The 24,148-nt window shown below is 44.6% G+C and overlaps 1 protein-coding gene across 5 annotated transcripts in view; it reads left to right on the top strand.

The window, feature by feature from the left end:
* The window catches only part of SLX4 (SLX4 structure-specific endonuclease subunit), a 147,279-nt gene that overhangs the window by 83,031 nt on the left and 40,100 nt on the right, over positions 1–24,148 (top strand). For all 5 annotated transcript variants that reach the window (XM_033963782.1, XM_033963783.1, XM_033963781.1 and 2 more), the window contains 3 exons: positions 3,933–4,079; positions 15,836–16,005; positions 19,499–21,900. In XM_033963782.1, coding sequence (XP_033819673.1) covers positions 3,933–4,079; positions 15,836–16,005; positions 19,499–21,900 — 2,719 coding nt within the window. The remainder of the gene's footprint in view (positions 1–3,932; positions 4,080–15,835; positions 16,006–19,498; positions 21,901–24,148) is intronic.

The raw sequence follows: 24,148 nt of genomic DNA, 5'->3' as shown, positions 1-24,148 counted from the left end.
ACCCTTTCAAGGTAGGTGGGGAAATTGGGAGTCGGGCAGGTAGAACCGTGGCCCTCTCCTTAAATTCTGCCCTAGGCCCAAGCATGTCTAAAACCAGCCCTGTTTGACATTACACATAGCAATTAATGAGAATGTATCTAATTCTTGAAATAGTTTTCAGAGCAGAATTGACAACAAAGAAAATGGAATCAAGGGATAGAGCAATATTAACGTTCCCCTTGTGCATACATTTGTGTATATCTCTGTTCTGTGTTGAGTCTGTGGAGAAGGTAGTGGGGGTTGAGGGGCATTTGTGAGGTGGCAAGTTTTAGATGATGAGGAAGTTTAGGGGACTAATTTGGGGGGCTGGGGTAATTTGTTGTCTATTAACTGCTGTTTTTAGGGAGGGTTTTTTTTTTTTTTAAATAGAAGTGCATATAGCAAAAAATATTGTTTGTTTCTTAAACACTTTGTGGTGATATTAAGATGCATATGCAAGGGCGATCTAGGAAATTTTTGGACGTTTGCGAACTGTTGACTAAATTTTGTAAGGAATAATATCTGATTTTATTTATGGACCTGTAAACATACACATCCAGGGTGGGAGGGAGGGGGGATGGATTTACATTAGAATTGAATTAAGGGAATTTATGGATAGTTTCTTGTATGCTTTATTATACTTGATTGTTAGGAGGGAGGGTGGGGGGGAAATAATTGTATATTATTCTCTGTAAATTTATTGTTCTTTTCTTGCAGTATTATTCATTGATGTTACTTGCTTGCACAATTGTAGTTTGGAAATTCAATAAAGATTAAAAAAAAAAAAAGATGCATATGCAAATTCATAATTTTTTACTGATTCCTTTCATGCTTGAGCTTCCAGTCCAATCAGAACGAAACTAGTGGTGAGGGACCATGGGCTATAATTCACTAGCAGGATACGGAAGATGGTGAATTGAGGTTAACTGGAAACATCCACAATGGCAAATCACCCCACTTCAGAGTGTCAAGTTTAAGAAAGAGGGCTAAAGGGTCTCCAAAACCTGCTTGATTAAACACTAAATGTGTAATTTCATAGCTTCATGGGTGATAATGTCAATCCTTGGCCCTTATTATCACCTCCTCCTTAATGTTTTGCTTAACAGTTGCTGTTGTTCCCTAGTTATATAAACCACTTTAAATAAAACATTACAGTGTTCTCCCTAGCACCTTTTAGCTGGGTGCTCCGCCCGGATAATTTAGGTGAGCGCCCAACTGTCTTCCTCCAATGAGTAACATTTTGAATAAGCAACATTTTGGGGGGAAAAAAGTTCCTTGTCGGCATTTTCTCATGCTACGTCCCCTTCCCACAGGGCGTCTCTCCCACACTGCCTTTACAACTGCAACACAAACAAGTTTCCTGCTTCGGGATCTGTACAGCTCCCGCCGGTTGGTCCTTGACAAGCAGTCGGCACAGCTGAGGGCGGGAGGCAGTGGTGGTAAGGCTGCAATCAGCTCAGCCAATAGGAAGAGCAGCAGCAATGAGGGGCAGATTTTGACTGGAGGAAGTGTCGCTCCCGCCACGATATTTTTTACCTTGGCGTTGGAGCTCTGTGCAGTGGGACCTCTTTGTATTCTCCCGCCTAGCCTCTATCATACCGCATCGCTTTCTGGGGAAGTTGCCAGTGCCTCTGGTGTTGGCTGCCCCGGAGGAGAGCGTTGGGGATGTGGCGTCAGCCGTCTTTCACTTCTCTCTCCATAGAATTCGCTTCCACAAGGAGCACGATTTCTTTGAGGTAGAGAAGGCTGTATCCCGAGTCAGTCTCCACGTATTAGTATCCTTATCAGGAGGCTTTAGTGTAGAAAATTAGTGGGTATGAGATGCTGGGACTAAAATCTTGAATTTGAACTCGGATATCCCTCTTGTCTTGAGGCTCTGGACTGTAAATGTTGGTTCTTAAAGGCAGCTCGATAAAGTATTTGGGTGGAGAGAGCTTAAAGGCCTAACAGTTCCAGTATTATTGTATTGTTTCAGCAGTAATCCTGAAAGCTTTTATTACTAGCCATTGCCTAAATGTACGAAAGTATATCATCTCTGCCAATCTACTTCGTTGACTTTTTTTTTACCTAATTGTAATAGGTTACTATAGTTCTCCTTTCTACCTGGATAAACCTGTATTGTGAATCTGTGAATGTATTTCTGGAGTTCCACTACGAGTTCAACTTTTCTTCCTTTCTCTTCTGCCCCCATTAGCAACATGTCTCCCTCTCTATCTCATTCTCTCCCCTGCTGCAAAGGTGGGAGGACTCAAAATATTAGCAGGAGGAAGATAGAGAGAGGGAGAAACCTAAAACAAAAGGGAGGCAGAAGAGAGGGAGGTAGATGTTAGACTTGGGGGTGTAGAGGGAAGAGAGAGAGACTGCAGAGAGGTGGAAAGATTCTGGACCAAGGAGGGAGGAAGGAAGGAGAGAGAGGCAGAGAAAGACCTGGAAGAAAGGAGAGCAAATGCTGGACATTGGGGGGAGGGGGGTTGTAAGAAGAAGAAAGACGGAGAGAGAGGCCTGGACCAAAGTGAAAAGACAGGACGCAGATGCTAAACTATGGAAGGTGCAGACAGAAGAGACAGAGGGGGTGAGCCCCTGAGAAAGAACAGAGAGATGCAAGATCATAACAGACAAAGGAGAGAGAGGGAGACATGTTGCCAATAGGGGTGGAGGAGAGAGGAAGAAAAGTTGGACTCATGGAGAGACAGAGAGAGATGTTGGTTTAGGAAGGGAATGAGGTCCAGAGGAGAGGAAGCATGCAAGGGGCAGAAAGAAAGAAAGAAATGTTGGATGAAAAGTCAGAAGGAAGTCCAACCAGAAACTATAATTAAATCACCAGACAAGAAAGGTAGGAAAAATGATTTTATTTTCAATTTAGTGATCGAAATGTGTCAGTTTTGAGAAATATATAATCTGCTGTCTATATTTAGCTCTAAATTTGTCTATTTCTATACTTGTTACTGATTGCATATCTGCCTTGACCTCTTTGAAAAAAACCCCAAATGAAAATAATTAGCATTTTCTCAGCATACAGTGTGCTGTGTGGTTTTTTTGTGTGTTTTGTTGTTTGTTTTTTTTAATTTTGTGGTTACCATTATGAATTAATAAGCCTTCCTGAATTAATAAGCTTTCCTAGCCCCAAAAGAGGAAGGATGCTCGAGAGGAGCTCCTTTAGAACCCTTGACAAAGCCTTTATATAATAATAGTGAAATGGGTCCCGTCGGGGCAGGCTAGTGATTCTGCACATTAAAGATAAGTGAAAATACTTTCTGTTGTAATGTTTTATTTAAAGTGGTTTATATAACTAGGGAACAACAGCAAATGTTAAGCAAAACATTAAGGAGGAAGTGGTACACAGGCGGAATAGAAATCACTAATGTAATGTAATGTAATAAGGGCCAAGGATTGACATTATCACCCATGAAGCTTTGAAATTACACATTTAGTGTTTAATCAAGCTGGTTTTGGAGACCCTTTAGCCTTTTTTTTATACTGGACACTCTGAAGTGGGGTGGTTGACCATTGGCTATAATTCACCAGGTGTTTCCACTGATTAGGCATCACCAGTCTTCTTTTATAACCTAGCCATCAAAGTGACAGTCCATAGAATCTGATATGTTACATGTTGTGTTCCACATATAGATGTCACTGTTGTGCAATAAGTGAGCTCTCTTTACCTTACTGTGGCTGTGGGCACTATCTCTACAGATGGATGATTTCAAAGGTTTTCTTTTTTGGGGAGAGGGGGATTCCATAATCAGTAATGGGCAGCTGATTAGTTTACTTGACTCATGTTCATCTTGTCACCAGTCCATTTCTTACAATTTTAAAATGGGAAATGTTGCTTTTCTATTCAATTTGACATTACCACTGATTGTTAGGAGGGAATAGATTCTTAGTTTGTTATAATTATTTCTTCATTTCTTTAGCTCTCACTTGATACCTTGGCTGTTGATTTCAGTGGGATGGTCAACAATCCACACCTGAGTGATGTGCAGCTTCAGATGGACTCTGGTGATGTTCTGTATGCCCACAAGTTTGTGCTATATGCTCGCTGTCCTCAACTCTTTCAGCTGGTAAGGATTAGAGGATCAAGTGAGAATTGCATGTTTCCATACTGAAGTAGGACTTTTCCACGGCTCTGTTGCCTTCCACATCATAGTCATTCTTGCACTGTCCTGGGTATATGCAAGCAGCCATGCCCTTAAATGCTTTCTGTTATTAGGTAGTTGCCTCAGATCGGCAAAGTGTCAACTTTCAAAAAAGGGTAGAATGCCAAACTGTGGCTAGTTAAGCTGATTTTCAGCTGACAATTCCCCTCTATCTGTGTAGTTAAAACTTAGCTAAATTCAGGGAGTTCAAGTAGAATCAAATAAGCCAGATCCTCTTCCTCCCCACCCTAAGTAAATATAGTTCTTTAGCACTCTCCAGACCAGTAGAGGTTAACTTTACGAATGGGTATATATCTAATCATGACCAGCAGGTGGAGACTGAAAACAAAACTTTGGGACAGTATATACTATCCTCCCTTCTCTATTTCCCTCAGTCTTCTTTCAGTCTCCAGCAGGTGTTGAGTGATCTGTACCCATCTCTCTTGGTAGGGCTGTTGGAATTTGTTTAGGGGTTTATTGTCCCTGTTTTTGGCCGGACGGAGCTTGGTCGGGCCCTGTTTGGGGGTCCGTCCGACCTCGGGGGTGTCAAACCCGGCGGGTCACGAGCGGGGTCCCTCCCTCCACTTCCTCCACCTCCCCACATTTTTTTAGAGGAGCCTCAGCAGTAAGCCTTGCCCCCTAAGTCAAGCAAGGCATATTGCTTCGAGAGCCTGTGGAGTCTGTTCTGTAAAAAAAAAAAAAAATCCTGAGGTAGTGCTGGTCTGAAGGGTTGTTTCCCTTTAAGAAAACTGTATTTTACTGTATTTTTTCATGTAACCGGCACTTTTTTATAGCTAGGTCGCGTATGGAGCAATTGTGCCCTTCTCCGGGGGAGTAGGACACAATTGAGTCCAGCCGCGAGGCACTCGCGGCCGGCCTGAACTCGGCGGTTTGGGTCGGTGAGGTGGTGGAGCTCCGTCGGCAGCGGCTGCAGGCGCCCAGAGCTCCCCGCCGATGGTGCCTCGCGAGTCGGCTTGGAGCAGTGGGGAAGCCCGGTCTTCCACAACCGCCCACGGAGGGATTCCCCGAAGGATTCCCTCTCAGCTGATTTTTTTTGACAGCTGATGCCGACTTGCCTGTCTTAGCGGCTGAGACTGTTCAGTCTTCTCAGCCGCTACAGGCCATGGAGGGAGCATTTTTGGCGGGAACTTCGCCATTTTCTTTGTCTGGCCCCTCCATTTTGTCTGCAACCTCAGGTGACCTTCCCCCTGTATGGCGAACACAGGGGCAGGTTTCAGCATGGACCCCTGCTGGGGCAGGGAGTCCCTGGGGACCCCCAGGGGTTTTTTGCCCCCAATTTATTTTCTTTCTTTGTGCGGACTTTTGGGGGTCCCACGTGCGCCTGGGGGGTCTCGGGGGGGGGCTTTGCCTCCCTCTTTTCGTTTGGCGTCCCCTCTTCCTCCTCCCTCATCCAAGCGCCCGCGGGGGGGCTTGGATTGCGAATTGGTGGGCGGAGGAGCGTGTTGGCCTGGTTGAGGACCTGGCTGCTTTGGCGGGCTTCCAGGATCCTCTAGAGGGGACGCCTGTTGGCAGCGGGGCGGCGGGTTTCCCGTCTTCCAGAGCAGATGCGTCCGTGGTGCGCTTTTTTATTCAGAGGGATGAGCTTTTAGACCTGTGTAGCAGGTCTCCTTGGTGTTGCATTTTTGCAGTGGCGCCGCCGGAGACCCCGCGTATGGGGGCCCCTCTGCTTCAGGGGGTCTGTCCTGGTTCCCGCTCTTTTCCTGTGCGTCAGGATTTGCGGGATTTTGTGTTGGCGCAGTGGCCTATGGGCGCAGTTTCGTTTGGTGTGCGCCTTGGCTCTTGGGTATCCCGTCCCGGAGGGAGGTAGGGCTACCTTAATTTCGCCAATGGGGAACGCGGTGGTCTCGGTACTTCCTAAGCGGCATACCGTGCCTGTTATGGACGGTTCTGCTCTTAGGGTCGCGGAGGCGCGTGCGTTAGAGACACTTCTTAAGTATGATTTTGATGTCTCTGCCTTTGGGGTCCAGGCGGCTGTTTGTGGGGAGCTAGTCGCTCGCGCCGTGTTTCGGTGGGCTGAGCGTGTCCTGGATCGGGAGTCTGATGACTGGTCTCTAGTGGATCAGGAGGTAGCGAAGATTGCGATGGCTGCCTCGTTCCTCTCAGATGCTCTTTATGACTTGGTGCGGATTTCGGCTAAGTCTATGGCATGGCCGCGCGGCGTATTTTGTGGCTGCGCGCTTGGGCGGCGGATTCTGCGTCCAAAGCTAAGTTTACTAAAGTTCCCTTTAGGGGGTCTTTTTGTTTGGAGAGGAATTAGATGAGTTGATTCAGACTCTGACGGACTCGAAGGTGCCCCGTCTGCCTGAGGACCGTGCCCGCCCTGCGTCTAGGTGTGGGGCTGCCCGGGGGCGTTTGCGGGAATTTCGCAAGTATCGCCCGGGGCGTGGGGCTGCTTCTTTCCCGGCTCAGGGTTTTTCCCGGGGTCGGTTCTTCCAGCGCATGCAGCCCTTTCGGGGGGCCCGTCGGGGGGCAGGGAATCCCTCCGCCGGTTCCCCCGCTTCCCGTCCAGCGCAATGACTCCTTGCCGGCGCCCCCTTTGGTTCCGGTGGGGGCCCGGCTGCGCAAATTTTTCCCCAAATGGGCCGAGATCGCGTCCGATCAGTGGGTCCTTGAGGTGGTGCGGGACGGTTACGCTCTGGAGTTTACCCGCTCTCTGCCGGACCTTTTCCTCGCTTCTCCATGTCAGACTCCATGGAAGACGCAGGCTTTTCGTCAGACCCTTCAGCGTTTGCTAGATCTCGAGGCAGTGGTGCCGGTGTCCCCTACGGAGTGGGGCACCGGCAGGTACTCCATTTACTTTGTGGTGGCCATAAAGGAGGGGACCTTTCGGCCCATCCTGGATTTGAAAGGGGTCAACAGAGCTCTCAAGATTCCGTCTTTCCGCATGGAAACGCTGCGGTCGGTCATTCTGGCGGTTCAGCCGGGGGAGTTTCTTACGTCTCTCGGTCTGACGGAGGCCTACTTGTAGGTTCCAATTCGGGCCTCTCATCAGCACTTCCTTCGCTTTGCGATCTTGGGGCGGCACTTTCAGTTCTGTGCGCTTCCCTTTGGTCTGGCCACGGCTCCTCGGACGTTCACCACGGTAAAGGTGGTCGTCGCGGCAGCCTTGCGGTCGGTGGGCATCCTGGTTTACCCCTACCTGGACGACTGGTTGATTCGGGCAAAGTCGTTGCAGGAGAGCTCCCGGGTTACGGCTCGGGTGGTGGAGTTTCTCCGGTCGCTGGGCTGGGTGGTCAACCTTTCCAAGAGTCGGTTGGTCCCGGCTCAGCGTCTGGAGTGCCTTGGGGTTATGTTCGACACCTCCTTGGGGAAGGTCTTCCTTCCAGAGGCCCGGGTGAGCAAATTGCAATCTCAGATTCGCCTGCTTTTGGCGTCCCGGGGTCCTCGGGCGCGAGATTTCCTCCAAGTCCTGGGGTCAATGGCGGCGTCCCTGGACGTGGTGAGGTGGGCGCGGGCCCACATGCGTCCTCTTCAGTATGCTCTGCTCCGGAGGTGGTCTCCCCGGAGGCAAGATTTGGATGTTCCGGTTCCCCTGCGAGGCTTGGCGCGCTGCAGTCTGCGCTGGTGGCTCCGGACCCCTCACCTGGTTCAGGGGGTGGGTCTGGATCTCCCGCAGTGGACGGTGCTCCTTACGGATGCGAGTCTCCTCGGTTGGGGGGCTCAGTTTATGGGCCACTCAGCTCGGGGCACCTGGTCCGCGGAGGAGGCCTCCTGGTCGATCAACGTGTTGGAGACCAGAGCGGTCAGGCTGGCGCTGTTAGCTTTCCACTCCCTTTTGCTGGGCAAGTCGGTCAGAGTCCTGTCGGACAATGCCACGGCGGTGGCTTATGTCAATCGTCAGGGGGGCACCAAGAGCACTCCTGTGGCGCAGGAGGCGGCTCGGCTCATGGTTTGGGCGGAGTCCCATCTTCTGGACCTCTCGGCTTCTCATATAGCCGGGGTAGAAAATGTTCAGGCAGACTTCCTCAGTCGTCACTTCCTGGATCCAGGAGAGTGGTTTCTCGGCGCCGGAGCGTTTCGGTTGATAGTGCAAGATTGGGGGCAGCCCCTGATGGACCTGATGGCCACGAGTGGCAACGCCAAAGTGCCCCGCTTCTTCAGTCGTCGCAGGGAAGGGCTGGCCGAGGGTCTGGATGCTCTGGTCCAGCCGTGGCCAACGGAGGGGCTGTTGTATGTGTTCCCTCCTTGGCCGCTGGTGGGCAGAGTGCTTCTTCGCATTGTTCACCATCCGGGTTTGGTGGTGCTGGTGGCTCCGGATTGGCCTCGACGTCCGTGGTATGCGGATCTGGTGAGGCACCTGGTGGCGGTTCCTCTTCCTCTGCCTCTCTCGGACGACCTTCTGATGCAGGGTCCCATTCCCATGTTCGACCCGTCTCCCTTCTGTCTTACGGCGTGGCTCTTGAAAGGGGTCGCCTTAGCAAGAAGGGATATTCAGACAAGGTGATCGCTACACTGTTGGGGTCCCGGAGGCTTTCTACCTCTCGGGCTTATGTGCGGGTTTGGCGTCTCTTTGAGGAATGGTGTCGGGCGTGGGGAGGGACCTCTTTTCGCGCTTCTCTGCCTAACATTCTAGAGTTCTTGCAGGATGGCCTGGATAGAGGCCTGGCTTGGTCTTCTCTCCGGGTTCATCTTGCGGCCCTGTCGGCCTTTCGAGGGTTGGTGTCAGGTCAGCGTTTATCGGCTCTTCCTGATGTGATTCGGTTTCTGCGGGCGGCCAAGTTGCTTAGGCCTCCCCTACGGCCCTCGGTTCCCTCTTGGGATCTTAATCTGGTTCTCTCTGTTTTGGTGCGCCCGCCTTTCGAGCCCTTGGACGACTGTTCTTTGAAGGACCTTACTTTGAAGGCGGTCTTTTTGGTGGCCATTACTTCTGCTAGGCGTGTTTCTGAGCTGCAGGCTTTCTCTTGTAGGGCTCCCTTCTTGGAGTTTTCTAGGGAGCGGGTCGTCTTGCGGCCTGTTCCTTCCTTTCTGCCGAAGGTTGTTTCTCCTTTTCATGTCAATCAATCGGTGGTTCTCCCGGTCTTGGGTGGTCGGGAGGGCTCTTCTGAGCAACGGCAGCCGCGCAAGTTGGATGTCGGTCGGGTCCTTCGCTCTTATGTGCAGCGGACCCAGGAATTCCGGAAGTCCGATCATCTCTTTGTCCTCCTGGCTGGTCCTCGTCGGGGAGCTGGCGCTTCTGGATCAAGGAGACGATTGCTTCCGCTTATCTTCTGAAACAGCAGCCTGTTCCGGAGTTTCTCAAGGCTCATTCCACTCGGGGTCAGGCGGCTTCTTGGGCTGAGTCGTCGCTCGTGCCTCCGGTGGATATTTGTAAGGCTGCGGTTTGGTCCTCCTTTGCATTCATTTGTTAGACATTATCGGGTAGATGTTCAGGCGCGTCGGGACGCGGTGTTCGGTGAGTGTGTTCTGGTATCGGCCCTTCGGGGGTCCCGCCCGTGAGAGGGACTGCTTTGGTACGTCCCATTCGTAAAGTTAACCTCTACTGGTCTGGAGAGTGCTAAAGAAGGAGAAATTAGGTTCTTACCTGCTAATTTACTTTCTTTTAGCTTCTCCAGACCAGTAGAGGTCCCCACCCTGTCTGTTGTTGTTGTTGTTGTTGGGGCTGTTTTCGCGGGCAGTTTTTGTTTTTTGCTGCGGGTTCTAGTATTTTTCTAGGGCCGGGGAGAATTAAAGAACAGCGGCTGTGGCTCGGCTGGCTTAGCTGGCGAGCTGTGGGGACATTTTCCTTCGGGTATTTCTCCTCTGCATTTTCCAACAGCATTTGGGTATGTTATTTGTTACTCCTGTTCGGAGTATTGTTTTCTTCCTGTTTTCCAGTTCTTGGTTCTGCTTGGCTATTCGGCAGACTGAGGGAAATAGAGAAGGGAGGATAGTATATACTGTCCCAAAGTTTTGTTTTCAGTCTCCACCTGCTGGTCATGATTAGATATATACCCATTCGTAAAGTTAACCTCTACTGGTCTGGAGAAGCTAAAAGAAAGTAAATTAGCAGGTAAGAACCTAATTTCTCCATTTTAAGGCTATTGTTCCTTAATGTGTTATATCTGTACTTTCCCATGATCATCCCTCCTTACCCCCCTGATGATGGGGGGATCAGGAGAAAAGATTATGATGGGCTGTTGACTGTACTCTGAAACCTTTTCTTGTGGACATGAGAAAAGAGAAAACCCCCACTACCACAACTGTTTTCATGTAGTGGGCAGGAGAAGGAACTGACCAGCCAGATTTAGGCTTGCCATGGCAGAACCTAGATTTGGCCAGCCAAATTAGGCATCTAGTACTGAAAACAGGAATAGCTGGCTAACTTTCTATTCTGGAGCAGCTAAATTTAGCTTCAGGAAGGGTGGTTTTATATACCTAGGTGCATATGATGTGCCTGTTTTATAAATCAGTATAGTGCAAAAGCACTCACTATAATAACAACAGGGCCTTCAGAACACGAGGGTAAAACCAACTGCATGTGATCAAGCTGTGTTAAATGTCCTCTATTTGTCATTATTCCAAGGTAGTGAAAAGTGGAACTATATGTTTACATTCCCATGGATCAAAGTCCATCTATAAAATAATTTTCATAATTGAAAACATTTTATAAAATTTTCCCTAAACAACATAGCACGGCATTAACATATAAATAAATATTTGAAAATATTTATATTTATTGGGATTTATTAATCACCTTTATAAGGAAACTCACCCAAAGCAATGTACACAGCAGGTATAGCTTGACATAAAAACTTACACTTTTGTAAATAGCAGAATAATGGTAAAATGACCAAATATAAGCATAAACTCAATCACTGAGGTAAACTTGGATATTGAAAATAGAGTCCTAGTAATAGGACTAGCATGATACAGTATCAAAAATACAAACAATTAACAGCACAGCAATAAAACATAGAAACATAGAAAAGTGACGGCAGAAAAGGGCCAAGGCCCATCAAGTCTGCCCACTCTATTGACCCACCCACCATCCTAACTACCCTGTGAGAGATCACACTCTGATGTCCCATTCCCTCTTAGAGATCCAACATGAGCATCCCATCTGTTGTTAAAATCTGGCATGCTACTGGCCTCGATAACCTGTGCTGGAAGCTCATTCCAATTGCCAACCACTCTTTCGGTGAAGAAGTACTTCCTGGTATCGCCATGAAACTTCCCGCCCTTTATTTTCAGTGGGTGCCCTCTTGTGGCCAAAGGTCCTCTCAGAAAGAAAATATCATCTTCTACCTTAGTACGACCAGTGATATATTTAAACGTCTCAATCATGTCTCCCCTCTCCCTACGTTCTTCGAGAGAGTATAGCTGCAATTTGTTTAGCCTTTCTTCGTACGATAGATCTTTGAGTCCCGAGACAATCCTGGTGGCCATTCGCTGAACCGACTCAACCTTCAGCACATCCTTACGGTAATGTGGCCTCCAAAATTGTACGCAGTACTCCAGATGAGACCTCACCATGGTTCTGTACAATGGCATTATGACATTGGGCTTCCGACTAACAAAGCTTCTCCAGATACAACCCAGCATTTGCCTGGCCTTGGATGAAGCCTTCTCCACTTGATTGGCAGTTTTCATGTCTTCACTAATGATTACTCCCAAATCTCGTTATGCTTCAGTCCTTGCCAAGGTTTCTCCATTCAATGTATACGTTCTGCACGGATTATTGTTGCCAAGGTGCATGACCTTGCATTTTTTAGCGTTAAAACTAAGCTGCCAGGTCGAGGACCAATGTTCCAATAAAAGCAGGTCTAGCGTCATGGTGTCAGAAAAATTGCTGACACTTACAATGTTACATAGTTTGGCATCATCAGCGAATAAAGTTATTTTACCTTGAAGCCCCTGAGTCATGTCTCTTACAAATATGTTGAAAAGGATCGGGCCCAAGACCGAGCCCTGCGGCACACCACTGGTCACCTCCGACGTTTTAGAGAGGGTACCGTTAACCACCACTCTCTGAAGTCTACCATTCAGCCAATCTTTGACCCATGCGGTTAGTGTATCACCTAATCCCATCGATTTCATTTTGCTCAATAACCTGCGGTGGCGGACGCTATCAAAAGCTTTGCTGAAGTCCAAATACACTACGTCCAGGGACTCACCCAGATCCAATTTTCTTGTTACCCAGTCAAAGAAACTGATGAGGTTGGATTGGCAGGACCAACCCTTGGTGAACCCATGTTGGTGGGGATCACGTAGATTCTTCTCATCCAGGATCGTGCCTAGCTTGCGTTTGATTAGTGTTTCCATGATTTTACACACTATCGATGTGAGACTCACCGGTCTGTAATTCGCAGCCTCTGTCCTGCAACCCTTTTTGTGCAGAGGAATGACATTAGCTGTTTTCCAGTCCAAGGGGACTCTTCCCGTACTCAGGGAGAGATTGAAGAGTACGGATAACGGTTCTGCTAGGACATCTCTGAGCTCATTGAGCACTCTCGGATGTAGATTGTCCAGGCCCATTGCTTTGTTCACCTTGAGTCTTGATAATTCGTCGTAGACATCTCCGGAAGTAAACTCAAAATTCCGAAACGGGTCTTCTGAACATTGCTTTGCCGGCAACTGTGGACCGGACCCCGGTGCCTCGCAGGTGAAAACCGAGCAGAAGTATTCATTTAGTAGTTCGGCTTTGTCTGAATCTGATTCTACATAATTCCCGTCTGGTTTCCTTAGGCGCACTATCCCATCAGTGTTTCTTTTTCTGTCACTAATATACCTGAAGAAGGATTTATCCCCTTTCTTAATGTTCCTTGCAAGGTTTACTTCAACTCGATGCTTGGCCTCTCTGACTGCTGCTTTCACCACTGTAGACTTGGCCTTGTATTCTAATTTAGCCTCCCCTTGTCTCCGAATTTTTGTAGGAAATGAATGCTTGTGTCTTTTCTTTAATGAGGTCTGAGATCTCTGCGGTGAACCATTGGGGTCTATTGTTTCTTCGCCGTTTGCTTGCTGATTTTATGTAGCGGTTCGTTGCTACGTGTAGGGTATAAAAGAAATATGATCCAAGTTTATTAAAAATTTTGTATCCCACAATTTAGTATTAACCTTTTAAGTGGCTTACAATACTAAAAAAGTTTCAAAAAAAAGGAAGGTGAGGTATAATTATAACCAAACATAAACAAGAGAGGTAGATCTACGTCAAGAGCAAAGCATAGTAAAGATGCCCTTGGAAGAATAATCTCTCTCTCTCAGCCTGCCTTTTCTAGAACCAAACCATAAGATAAAATCGATCTGGATCTGGTATGGCTATTGGACCCAGCATCAAGAGATCTGCCGAAACTGGAAGTCTTAGAGAAGGTTCGGCCATAAATTATATCATGCATATCAAAGCCTCCAGACCAAAGGGGGAAGATGTGCAACTGCTCTGTGGGCCAGGATTGAAGAAGAGCATCAACACCCTCTGAGCTGAATTTTGGTATTCTTACATGTCACCATGAAGTCAATCACCAGCAATCCCCACTGGCGAATGATGGCATTGTAAGCTGCAGAGCTGAGAGGCCATTCCCCTGACCGAGGAAATCTGCTTGCAGATTCTGCTTTCCTGTTACTCGAGTGGTGGGCAGATCCGATAGATGATTCTTTACCCAAAGCATGCAGCACCAGCAGATGACTGCTTGTTCTCCCTTGATGGTTGACATAGGCCACTTCTGTGGAATTATTGTACAGCACCCTAACTGCCTTGCCCACCAGAAGATCCTGAAATTCCAGGGCATCAAGTGTATTGCCTTAGTTTCCAATAGATTGATGGAGCAATGGGACTCCTCCTGGGGCCAGAGACCCTGAGTCAGACTTTTCCCACAATGAACTCCCCAGCCCAGAAGGATGGAATCGATAGTCATCACAATCCATTGCGAAGAGTGTAGGGGAACCCCCTTTGCCAAGTTGGGAAAATGAAGCCACCACCTTAGGCTCCTCTTCACTGCTGTATGAAGAGGACATATCATGCTCAAGGTCTGGGACCGGAGACACCTCCTGGTCAGAAGAAATCTCTGGCAGGATCTTATATGAGCCTTGGTCCATGGAATTAACTCCAGGGAGACTGTCATGGAGCCGAGGACTTAAACATCCCTTACCCAAGGAGACACACTGAAGAGGAGATTCACGATCTGACAGTGTAATTTCGGAAGGAAAACCCAGCCTTGGAGAATGTCAAAATGAATCCCCACGTAATCCAAAGCCTGTACTGGTACCAACTGATTTTTATAAGGATTTTTTTTTAATGTGTTTGTCCTTGCTGCAGCTCATAACAGTCAGCAGGAAAAACAGTACTCAAATGTCAATTACAAATACATGAAAAGCAGTCTCCTCCAAAATACAAGGTAACGTCAGCTGAGCCTATAGCAATATACAACTTAAGAGCTAACATCTTTTATCCCCCCCTCCAACATGCATACCAACCAAAGAATGAACAATGTCAGGCATTCTTGAAATCTTACCATCCAAAGACTCACCACACACACCCATGCATACCCGTGCCTACCTGACATCCCAGATCAGAAAACCACAAATATGAAAAGATTATGCAATCCAATGCCCAAGTTAAAGGTTAAGGTTTGTGGCCCCCCAAGGAAAAGGCCAATAATTCCCGCCAAAGGGATACACAACTCAATTTCTCTAGTCTTATAGAAGTGTGAAAGGTTTGAACCTCAAATCGGGTAATCTCCTGCATCCTACTGAGCCAATGAGGAAAAGTTGCTGCCCGATCTGATACCCAGTACTGTAACAAAAGTTTCTTGACTGTAAGGATGGCTAGATAAATGAACCTCCTTAGGGAAAGGGAGAAATCTTCGCCCTCTGATCCCCCATTAGCAGTAGGTTGTAATCCCAAGGGATAGAATACTTCACAATCTGTTTTAGAAGAGGAAGAACCCAAAGCCACAGTTCAGTGGTGGGACAGTCCAGAAAGAGGTATATAAGAGTACCCGGGGCGTGGTTACTTTTAGTACATAAGTTCCCCTCCCAAAGGTCCATGGAATCCCCTCAATCTCTAGAGATGTAGGCCTGGTGTAATATCTTATATTGCAATTCCCTAAGATTGACCAATCCTGCTAAAGTATGGGTATGATTAAATAGTTCAAAAACTGCTACTGCAAATAGCTAACCCCCAAGTCTCTCTCTTGTCCATAGGTTGCACATTAAATGCAGTTTTCAGCAATTTATACCAGGTAGAAAATGTATTCATTTCTGAAGGAATCTTCAAAAATTGAGTATTCAGCAGACCACAGAGCAAATTATTTCTCCATCTCTGTTGCAAATAACAGTAATAATGTTGAACCTGAAGATAGACCCAAAAGTGAGTGGAAGGTATTGCACTTGAGCAAATGTTGGGAAGACCCCGCCTCCCAGATCCCACAGGTCTTTCAAGGTCCCGCAGATAATAAATGTAAACTGTTTTGGTTGCACCACAGAAAGGTAGTATATCAAATCCATGACCCTTTTCCCTTTCACTGAAAATAAAATTCATGAGGCACTAATACTGAGAATTGCCCATGGTATTGCAGTGTGTGCGAGAGGTTGTAGTATGAGAGGGATATTTGGGTTGATAGTATTGACTGAGGAATCTATAGGACTACTGAGGAGTGATTAACTTGAATGACAGTGGGTCGCATGGAATACTCATTGATACTCTTTCCCTCTACTGATGAGTGTTTTTCATCTTTGTCCATCAGGTACTTTCTGAAGGTTTCTTAGCTGAGGAAGATGGAAATGAGGGGATGTATCGAGTATTGTTGAATGATGCCTCAGCAGAGGCTGTATTTGCATTTCTACATTACTTGTACTCTGCCAGCATAGACATTCCTCCCTGCTTACGCTCTCATGTTGTTGCATTGGCTGTCAGGTCAGTATAGTTTCACAAACCTAGAAGTTAAGTATTTTAGTGTCTATCTCTTTGTGAAAATAAACTATTGGTATGCATGTCACAGCTCAGATTGTACTGTCCCTGCTTCTAACAACGTTACCTAATAATGTCACAAGCAGGGAAACAGTTTGAGCTTCACAAGTGAATAGTAACAAAGGATGAAGTGGGGACATCTAGCATATCCTGCTGGATCTATAACTATACCATCTGGCTTAATACAAGATCACAGCAATTCACAATTCAAAACATAAAAGAAAAAAGGAAGAAACTTCAATTTAAACAAAATAGTAAAGCCACACTCATACAAGACCACGCATGTCCTAACAGTCATCATAGATGCAACTTATAATCATAGCCTTCTGCTATCAAAAGCACACTTTGGGCCCAATCCCCTCTAATCTATGGAATCCTCAATTTCTGGAAGAACAGCAGCAAAAGCCATTACCAAAAAATGAGCTTTCAAGAATCATTTAAAATGTGGGAGAGACTACTTCCCTTAGGGAATCAAGGAGAGAATTTCATAATAAAGGTGCCAAGAAAAAAAACAAAACAAAAACCTTTTCTAGTGGATATCAGGCAGGTCTCCTTAGCCAAAGGAATCAACAAAGTTAAACTACCAAAAGATCTCAGCATCCTAGGTAGAATAATAAGGCCAAAGCAAAGGCATTGTCTCATAAATAACCCTATGAGTAAGAACCAGTAAGAACATAAGAATAGTCTTACTGATCCTGTAAAGTATTACCAACCAGTGATAATATACTTATAAAGGCATAATATGATCAAATCTGGATGCCCTACTCAGAATAGGAAGAGCAATATGCTGAAGAGTTTGGAATTTCCTCAAATTGTCAATTGTAATATCTATCAATACAGCACTAGCATAGTCAAATTGAGACATAAAGAAAGTATGCATCAAAACCAAAATAAACCCTTGTCATTCATGCATCCTCATTCTGCTAGCAGTTTTTGAACGTAATGTACCCTCAGCAAACTATAGAGTCTACCTGAGCAGTAAAAGCCAGTTGAGAGCCAATAATGTCCTCTAAACACCAAAAAGAATCCACTATAGGTAAATCAATACCATTTAACTTTACAAGTAAGTCTGGCCAAGGCTTCCTTTCAGTCACCCAATATGCAGCTGACTATCAATCCTGTTGGCACAAGAAAGAAGATTAACAAGATAAGCACCTAATCTTTTCATATTTAAAAAAACTATTATAAATTCAAAGGCGTGTGTGTGTCCAACGGCATTTTTTCTGCTTACATTTAGCAAGCTATCATTTTGCTTTGTATATGCAACTGTCTACAATACTGCTATAAACGTTTTATTCATTGTGACATCAGTTCTTAATTCAAACTATGGCAGTGTTACAAGGTGTTCCTTACACTGCACAGCCTTGCAGTTGTCCTGCCAGATGATATTTTGGGGACATTTTTCAAACTTCCATGTAGGTCTAGAGCAGTGGTCTCAAACTCAAATCCTTTGCAGGGCCACATTTTGGATTTGTAGGTACTTGGAGGGCCTCAGAAAAAAATAGTTAATGTCTTATTAAAGAAATGACAATTTTGTATTAGGTAAAACTCTTTAAAGTTTATAAATCTTTCCTTTTGGCTAAGTCTTAATAATAATATTGTAATTTATAGCTAAAGAGACATATGATCAAGAAACTGTTTTTTTTTTTTACTTTTGTGATTATGATAAACATACCGAGGGCCTCAAAATAGTATCTGGCGGGCCGCGAGTTTGAGACCACTGGTCTAGAATCTGCAGATCTCTTGCACCAATGGACAGTTTTCAAAAGGAAAATAAGCATGCTCAGGCTTTGCACTTATGTTGGAAGTTTGTAGATTGCTGACAAAATATTATCTGGCAAGATTTGCAACCTTTTTATATTATTTTGGATTGGATTTATTTACTTGATATACTGCTTGTACCAATGCATTAAGCAGTTTACAAAGCTACAAATTTCAGTGATACAAATACATCACAATATACCTATAAAGATATCATATACATTAAGACTCAAAATCTAGCCATATAATTTTCAAAAAATCTATAATACTACTAAACTAGAAAGCTTCAATCATTTTAGTGAAAGATTTTCAACAAGATCCATGGTGTTGCTGAAATAAAACTGACTTCAGTTGTTTTCAAAATGTACAGTATGAAAGACTCATAAAACTCGGAAAACCAGAACACATTTCTGGGAATGCCTCCTCACAGTCTAGAAGACATGCTTTTAGCAGGATTGAGAGGATGGTTTTAAGACATCAGGTTTACCTGGGTACTATGCTTTGAAAATTGTCCTCCTCATAAGTTATGAGACTTTGCACAAAGTATCTGTTGTGATAGATTTATGTCAGAAAGCCCACAAATATTTATAGGAGTGCGGTATATACAATTTTAGAAAATAAACACTAAATTCATATAGTAGTCATCTAATTTAAAAACATAGCCAATGCTTTATAGTATGTCAGAAATTTGCAATAATATATAAAAGGTCTGCAAAGCAATAGGGCAACCATTTCAAATAATGGAAGTGTCCAAGGAAAATGCTAATAGGTCTTAGACACACCTGGTGCATTTACCTTGGCCCCCTTAAGGTCAGTTTACAAAGAAATGTTATATATGGGGGAGAAACCCTTTGAAAATTGCCCTCCACCACAGGGAAATGGAGTTGTATTGGGGGCATAGTTAGAGCCAGGCTGGAAGTATGTGCAGCAGGATTTTCAATGAGGGCCTTCATATTGAACTCCATTTTAAAATTGGATTGCAGGCATAAACAGCAGAATGGGATGGACCACAGGAGCCATGACCCTACCAGTTTTTTACTCCACACAAGATCAGCAATCAGGGAGATAAGGTTGGGGGAGGGGGGACAGAAAATTTCATTTGTTTGGTCCTTCCATGTAAAAAGATGTTCTGTTGAGCCAAGTTGCAGGTTCCAATAAAACTAGTCTTCCCAATTAAGATGTATTGAGCAAGAAAAACTTTGGCCCCTGGCTTTCCAAACTTAGCCTGGTAACTCTATGGATATTCACAGTGACTATTCATGAGATCAGGTGGTATGTGTTGGAGATCTAGTTTATGCAAATTGATCTTCTGCATTTGTATTGTGTGTTTCCTGAAAAGAAGACACTGAGGTCACCAGAACAAGTTAGAGAAATCCTGCTTTGACCAGTAATTAATATTTTATTGAATGCATTCTTTACATACAGTGGGTTCTCAGTTATCACCATCTAGCTGTGTGCAACCTAAGATTTTTCTTGATATTTTGAAAATATAAATAAGCCACAAACACAAATATGGGCATGCTGCAAGAAGGATCACTAACATTATATAACCAAAACTGAAAGAAAACATTGTAGGAAAGAAAACAGTAGTTACCTTGAAATGCAATTTATAAATTAAATTAATTGAATTAATAATGAGGGGGAGCAGAAACAACAAACATTCTCCTTCTAACTGCAGGTTTGATGTGAGAGAGCTCATTGATATATGTGAAAACAGCCCCACTGAAGACCAAGAGAATGAGTATCATTCAGAAGAAGATCTGTTCTCCCAAGAGAAGGAAGATGATAATGGCAGCAGAGCTGAGAATTTTCAAGAGCTATTGAAGTCTGTGTGGATGGATGAAGATGAGGAAGCATTAGCAATGTTAGAAGTAGGACAGGGTGACGATGAAGAGCAAGAGAATGAGAAGGTGGATGAGCAGGAACTGGAAGAAATCTATGAGTTTGCTGCTTCACAACGAAAAGTTGTTGAAGATGAGTCAGAGGAAGAAGACACTGAGGGTGGTATCTGCGAAACCGAAGAAGATCAAGATGTTCATCAACAGAAAGAGGATGAAGTTATGTTGGAATCTCTTTCAACTAAAAGAATAAGTGAAGCCTTACAGGAGAGCTTTGTAGAATGTCTGGACAGAGCCAACTGGGAATCCTCTAAACAAGAATCAGAATGCCAATCAGTTTCTGCATGTAAAAGCTTGTGCAGTACAAATACAAATGCTCTGGAATGCACTGAAACCTCTTCTAAGTGTAATAAAGATAAACAGTCTTATGCTTGTGTTTCTGATGGAAAAGAGCATTTTGAAAGAACATCAGTAGTAGTTAACTGCTCCAGGGTATCTAAAGCTTCTTGGGATAATGAAGAAAAACATCCTGACATGTCACTCAGTCAGAATTCTGATGGTGAGTTGAAAGACAGCTATAATCGAATGTTTTCACAAAGCTGGGGAGAATATGTTGAACCTTCGCAGGCAACTTACCAGATGGAAGACAATGGGTGGGCCATTACTGAAAATAATAATGTTTTTAAATCACCTATTCTAGACCAGAGTGGCCAACTGCAGAAAGACCAGTCACTTGAGTCAGATTGCTTTAGAAGTGATAACATCAGTCCATCTGTACCTGCTCTGCCTGCTGTTGGTCTGACACCATCATATTCTAAACCAAATCTGACATCTTCAAAAATGTCTCCATTAATTCAGAATAATCTCTTGTCATCACTAGGGCATTTTGATGAATTCTTGCAGAAGACAAACCAACAAGTTTGCACATCGAGCTGTGCGAAAAAAGAGGTGAAAGATGTTCATGTCCAGTTGGTTTCCCCCTTAAAATACCCATCCATGGAATTAAAAAAGCAAAGTCACACCCAAAGCCTTTCTTCTTCCTTCAGTGATGAAAATAAGCAACCAACATCATCAATGAGTTATCAGAAGGAGGACGTTATTATTTTGTTGGATTCTGATGAAGAAATGGAGTCCAATAAAAACTTAAAGTTGGTATCAAGCCATCTTAGGAAAATAGTGAAAGATACGCAGATGCCTGAACCTGGCATTTCATCAGTTGTTTCTTTTGACATGGATTCAAGTTATGTGAATATTCCATGTGACATACACAGGGGAAATGATTTAAACTTGGCTCCAAATGAACATTGTACCAGCTATGTAGAAAACTGTACAGATAAGTTAAAACTGGAACAAAGTTGTGAAAGAGACTATAATCACGAAGAAAGCATGGAGACATCATGGCTGGTTCCAGCCACACCTCTTACAAGCAAGAGCCAGCACATCTCTATGCATACCCAGACCACAAGCTTCTGTCTCTTGCCAAAGGTCATTCAGAAAGTTGAACAGAATATTGAAGGTTCCCCTTTAGACCACAGCAGTGGAAAGCTTGAAAAGAATGTGACCGCTATAAACAAAATTTCATCAGGTCTTCTGGCTAGGACTGCTTCAGGAACACACCTGCTTTCCAGCAACACAGAAAATAAAGTTATTCATACAAAAACCCTTGAGAAGCAGTTATCTGTGGAATGTTTGCCTGTTTCTCCTGTGCCCCCACTTCTGTTTTCACAATGCTCTACTAATATAAAAAGTAAACAACCTGGAAGTCCACTTTCACCAAATCAACAACTTTCAGGCCTTACCCAATCTGTACATAATGAATCTTTGGACAGCAACATATTCAAGATTGAGGACAGTGAAGATGACCAAGAACCAGATCCATTTTTCTTAAACAGCAGCTGTCAGCTAGTCTATGAACCACCCATTCCAGTTGATGATGACTGCTGGCATATTGATACTTCTGCACCTGTTGAAGTTAGCAGTAAAGAGTTTAAAGGGAATGACCATGCAAACACCAATAGCCCTGGTGGCAATACTCCCGCTAAAAGTGCTACTAGCAAAGCCTCCTTGCCACTGCATAAAAATAATTTTCAGCATGCAAATCTTTCTCAAGACAGTTTTTTGAACTCCATGGTATGGGATCATTGGGATGGAGAGGATGATGAATCCCAAAAGGTTCAACCTCTGTATCAAAGAATATCATCTTCACAGCCTGCTCAAAAGTCCAAAGAACTAAAGACCCCTGGTAAGTAATCCTGTGTTTTTATATCAGTACAGCTAAATCTTAGCATTGATTGAGGTAGTTTCTAATTAAATATGCATTGTATTTACCTAGTCTATGATGAATTTGATGATGTCACAGAAACATGATTTGTAGATACAGACAGTGAAGTGCCCTGTCTGTTCAACAGCATTGCCTAATAATAGCAAAATGATTCCAGCTCTAGGACACATTTCTGGTGATGTTCCTTGAGTAAAAAAAACAAGTAAAATATGCCCAGAAACTCACTCTAATATTATAATCATCCACAATATACCCCAGCACTTCTTAAGATCCGAACAGAAAACTGACGTGATACAATCTATCAAAAAATGGAGAAAAGACCTCAATGTCATTGGGGGGGGGGTCCAAAACTTTTAATGCCCCCACAGAAAAGCTTGTTTCAACAGAAAAACTCCATCTCATTAATTTTGCAACAGATGGTGAAGCAGGATAATTATCACTCATTTCCCTGATGAAGCTTCGGCGAAACAGGGGCCTTGTTGGAAATTATGCGAGTTGAGGAGGATTGAAGAGCAGCTTGCTGGCAGTGATTCTGTAGCCGCAAAGATTTTGCATGTACTTCATTCTGCAAATTTTCTGCTTCTGCCCAGCACTGCAAGAGACAGTTTTTTCAGATAAGTCTGGCGGAGTTTTTTTCAACATTAAGTATATATTACAATGTATTTATGAACTGATTTTTGAAAGCTGGTTATTCTAACCATTGAAGAAGTATTAATGAGATTGAATTTTTCTGACCAAGGATGTGTCTATTTGTCTCAACACACTGTTGAAACAAGCTTGTTTGTTAAAGTTTTGGATACCCCCCATGACAATGAGGTCTTTTCTCCATTTTTTGATAGATTGTATCACGCTACTTTTCTGTTCAGTTCTTAAGGAGTGCTGGGGTATATTTTGGATGATTATAATATTAGAGTGAGTGTGATGTTCTTAAGTAACCAGAAGCTGCACAGTTAAGGACAATTTTCAAAGCCTTATAGACAGGTTAAAAGCAGTTTGTGTTCATAAATTGGCTATCTTGACATTGTCCTTCCTCAGTGCAGCTAAAACACGCATGTACTATTCTCTTTTTCCCTGCTCTACATTTTTTTTCCTGTCCCTCTGTATTTCCAACTTAATCAGAACTAGGGCTGCGATCTGGCACTATTTACCCTAGTTTCATTTGTTCCATACCTAGCCCCATGTGCCTAGTCAGATCATTCCTTCATTTGGAGGAAATATTTTTTCACTCAGAGAATAGTTAAGCTCTGGAACGCATTGCCAGAAGATGTGGTAAGAGCGATTAACATAGCTGGTTTTAAAAAAGGTTTCGATAGGTTCCTGGAGGAAAAATCCATAGTCTTCTATTGAGACAGACATTGGGTAAGCCCCTAGATCAGTAGCATGGAATATTACTATTCCTTGGTTTTAGCCAGGTACTTTTGGTTTGAAACATTTTATTGAGAAGCAAACAAACAAAAAAGGCAACCAGGCAAAATCTGAATACAGTGCAGATAGAGAAACAGTATCATCACAAGTCCCAAAGCAGAACAAGAAAGACCATCAAGAGGCGAATCAGTAGGGGCAAATGATAGCCCCTCCAAAGTAAGAGAAAAAGCAATGTCCCAACAAAACCTCATCTGCAATGGCATCAAATAAGGATATAAATGGAAGAGAAAGAAGCATCATCTGTAAGTTTACGCCCACATTTTTGTTTTTGAAAAACACAGAAAGCCCACCCCGACACCCACAGGCAAATGAACCCCATCCTGAATCCCCGCCCAGCCCCTAACTCCCCACCCCCCAGCAACTGGAGAAGTAGAAACAGAACAGCTTCACTAAGGATCAACCTCAGTTAAAACCAGCTCCCATAAGGACCCATATAACTGGTAGGGTCTCTCCGCACTCCCCCCAAAGGTACGCAGCTCCCATCGGGCTAGCTCACGGAGGGATCGCAGCCAACCCGCCAGTTCCGGTGGTGCCATGTCCATCCACATGCGGAGCACTCCCCTCTTGGCCCCCAGCACAGTGACATAGACAAAGCACCAGTGGTCCGTTGTCAACCCCTGATCCAGGAAGTCCTCGTTGTGCCCCAGGATCAGAATCCCATAAGATCACTGAACTGGCACCCCCAGGATCTTGGCAAGAAAGTCCAGCACCCTGTTCCAGTAAACGCCTAGAACCGGGCATTCAATAATCATATGCAATAGGGTCCCCGGTACGCTCCCGCATT

Source organism: Geotrypetes seraphini, chromosome 11 (genome assembly GCF_902459505.1).
Source record: "Geotrypetes seraphini chromosome 11, aGeoSer1.1, whole genome shotgun sequence".
Classification (NCBI taxonomy): domain Eukaryota; kingdom Metazoa; phylum Chordata; class Amphibia; order Gymnophiona; family Dermophiidae; genus Geotrypetes; species Geotrypetes seraphini.
Note: the sequence above shows the minus strand (reverse complement) of the source record. Positions and strands in the feature narration are given on the sequence as shown.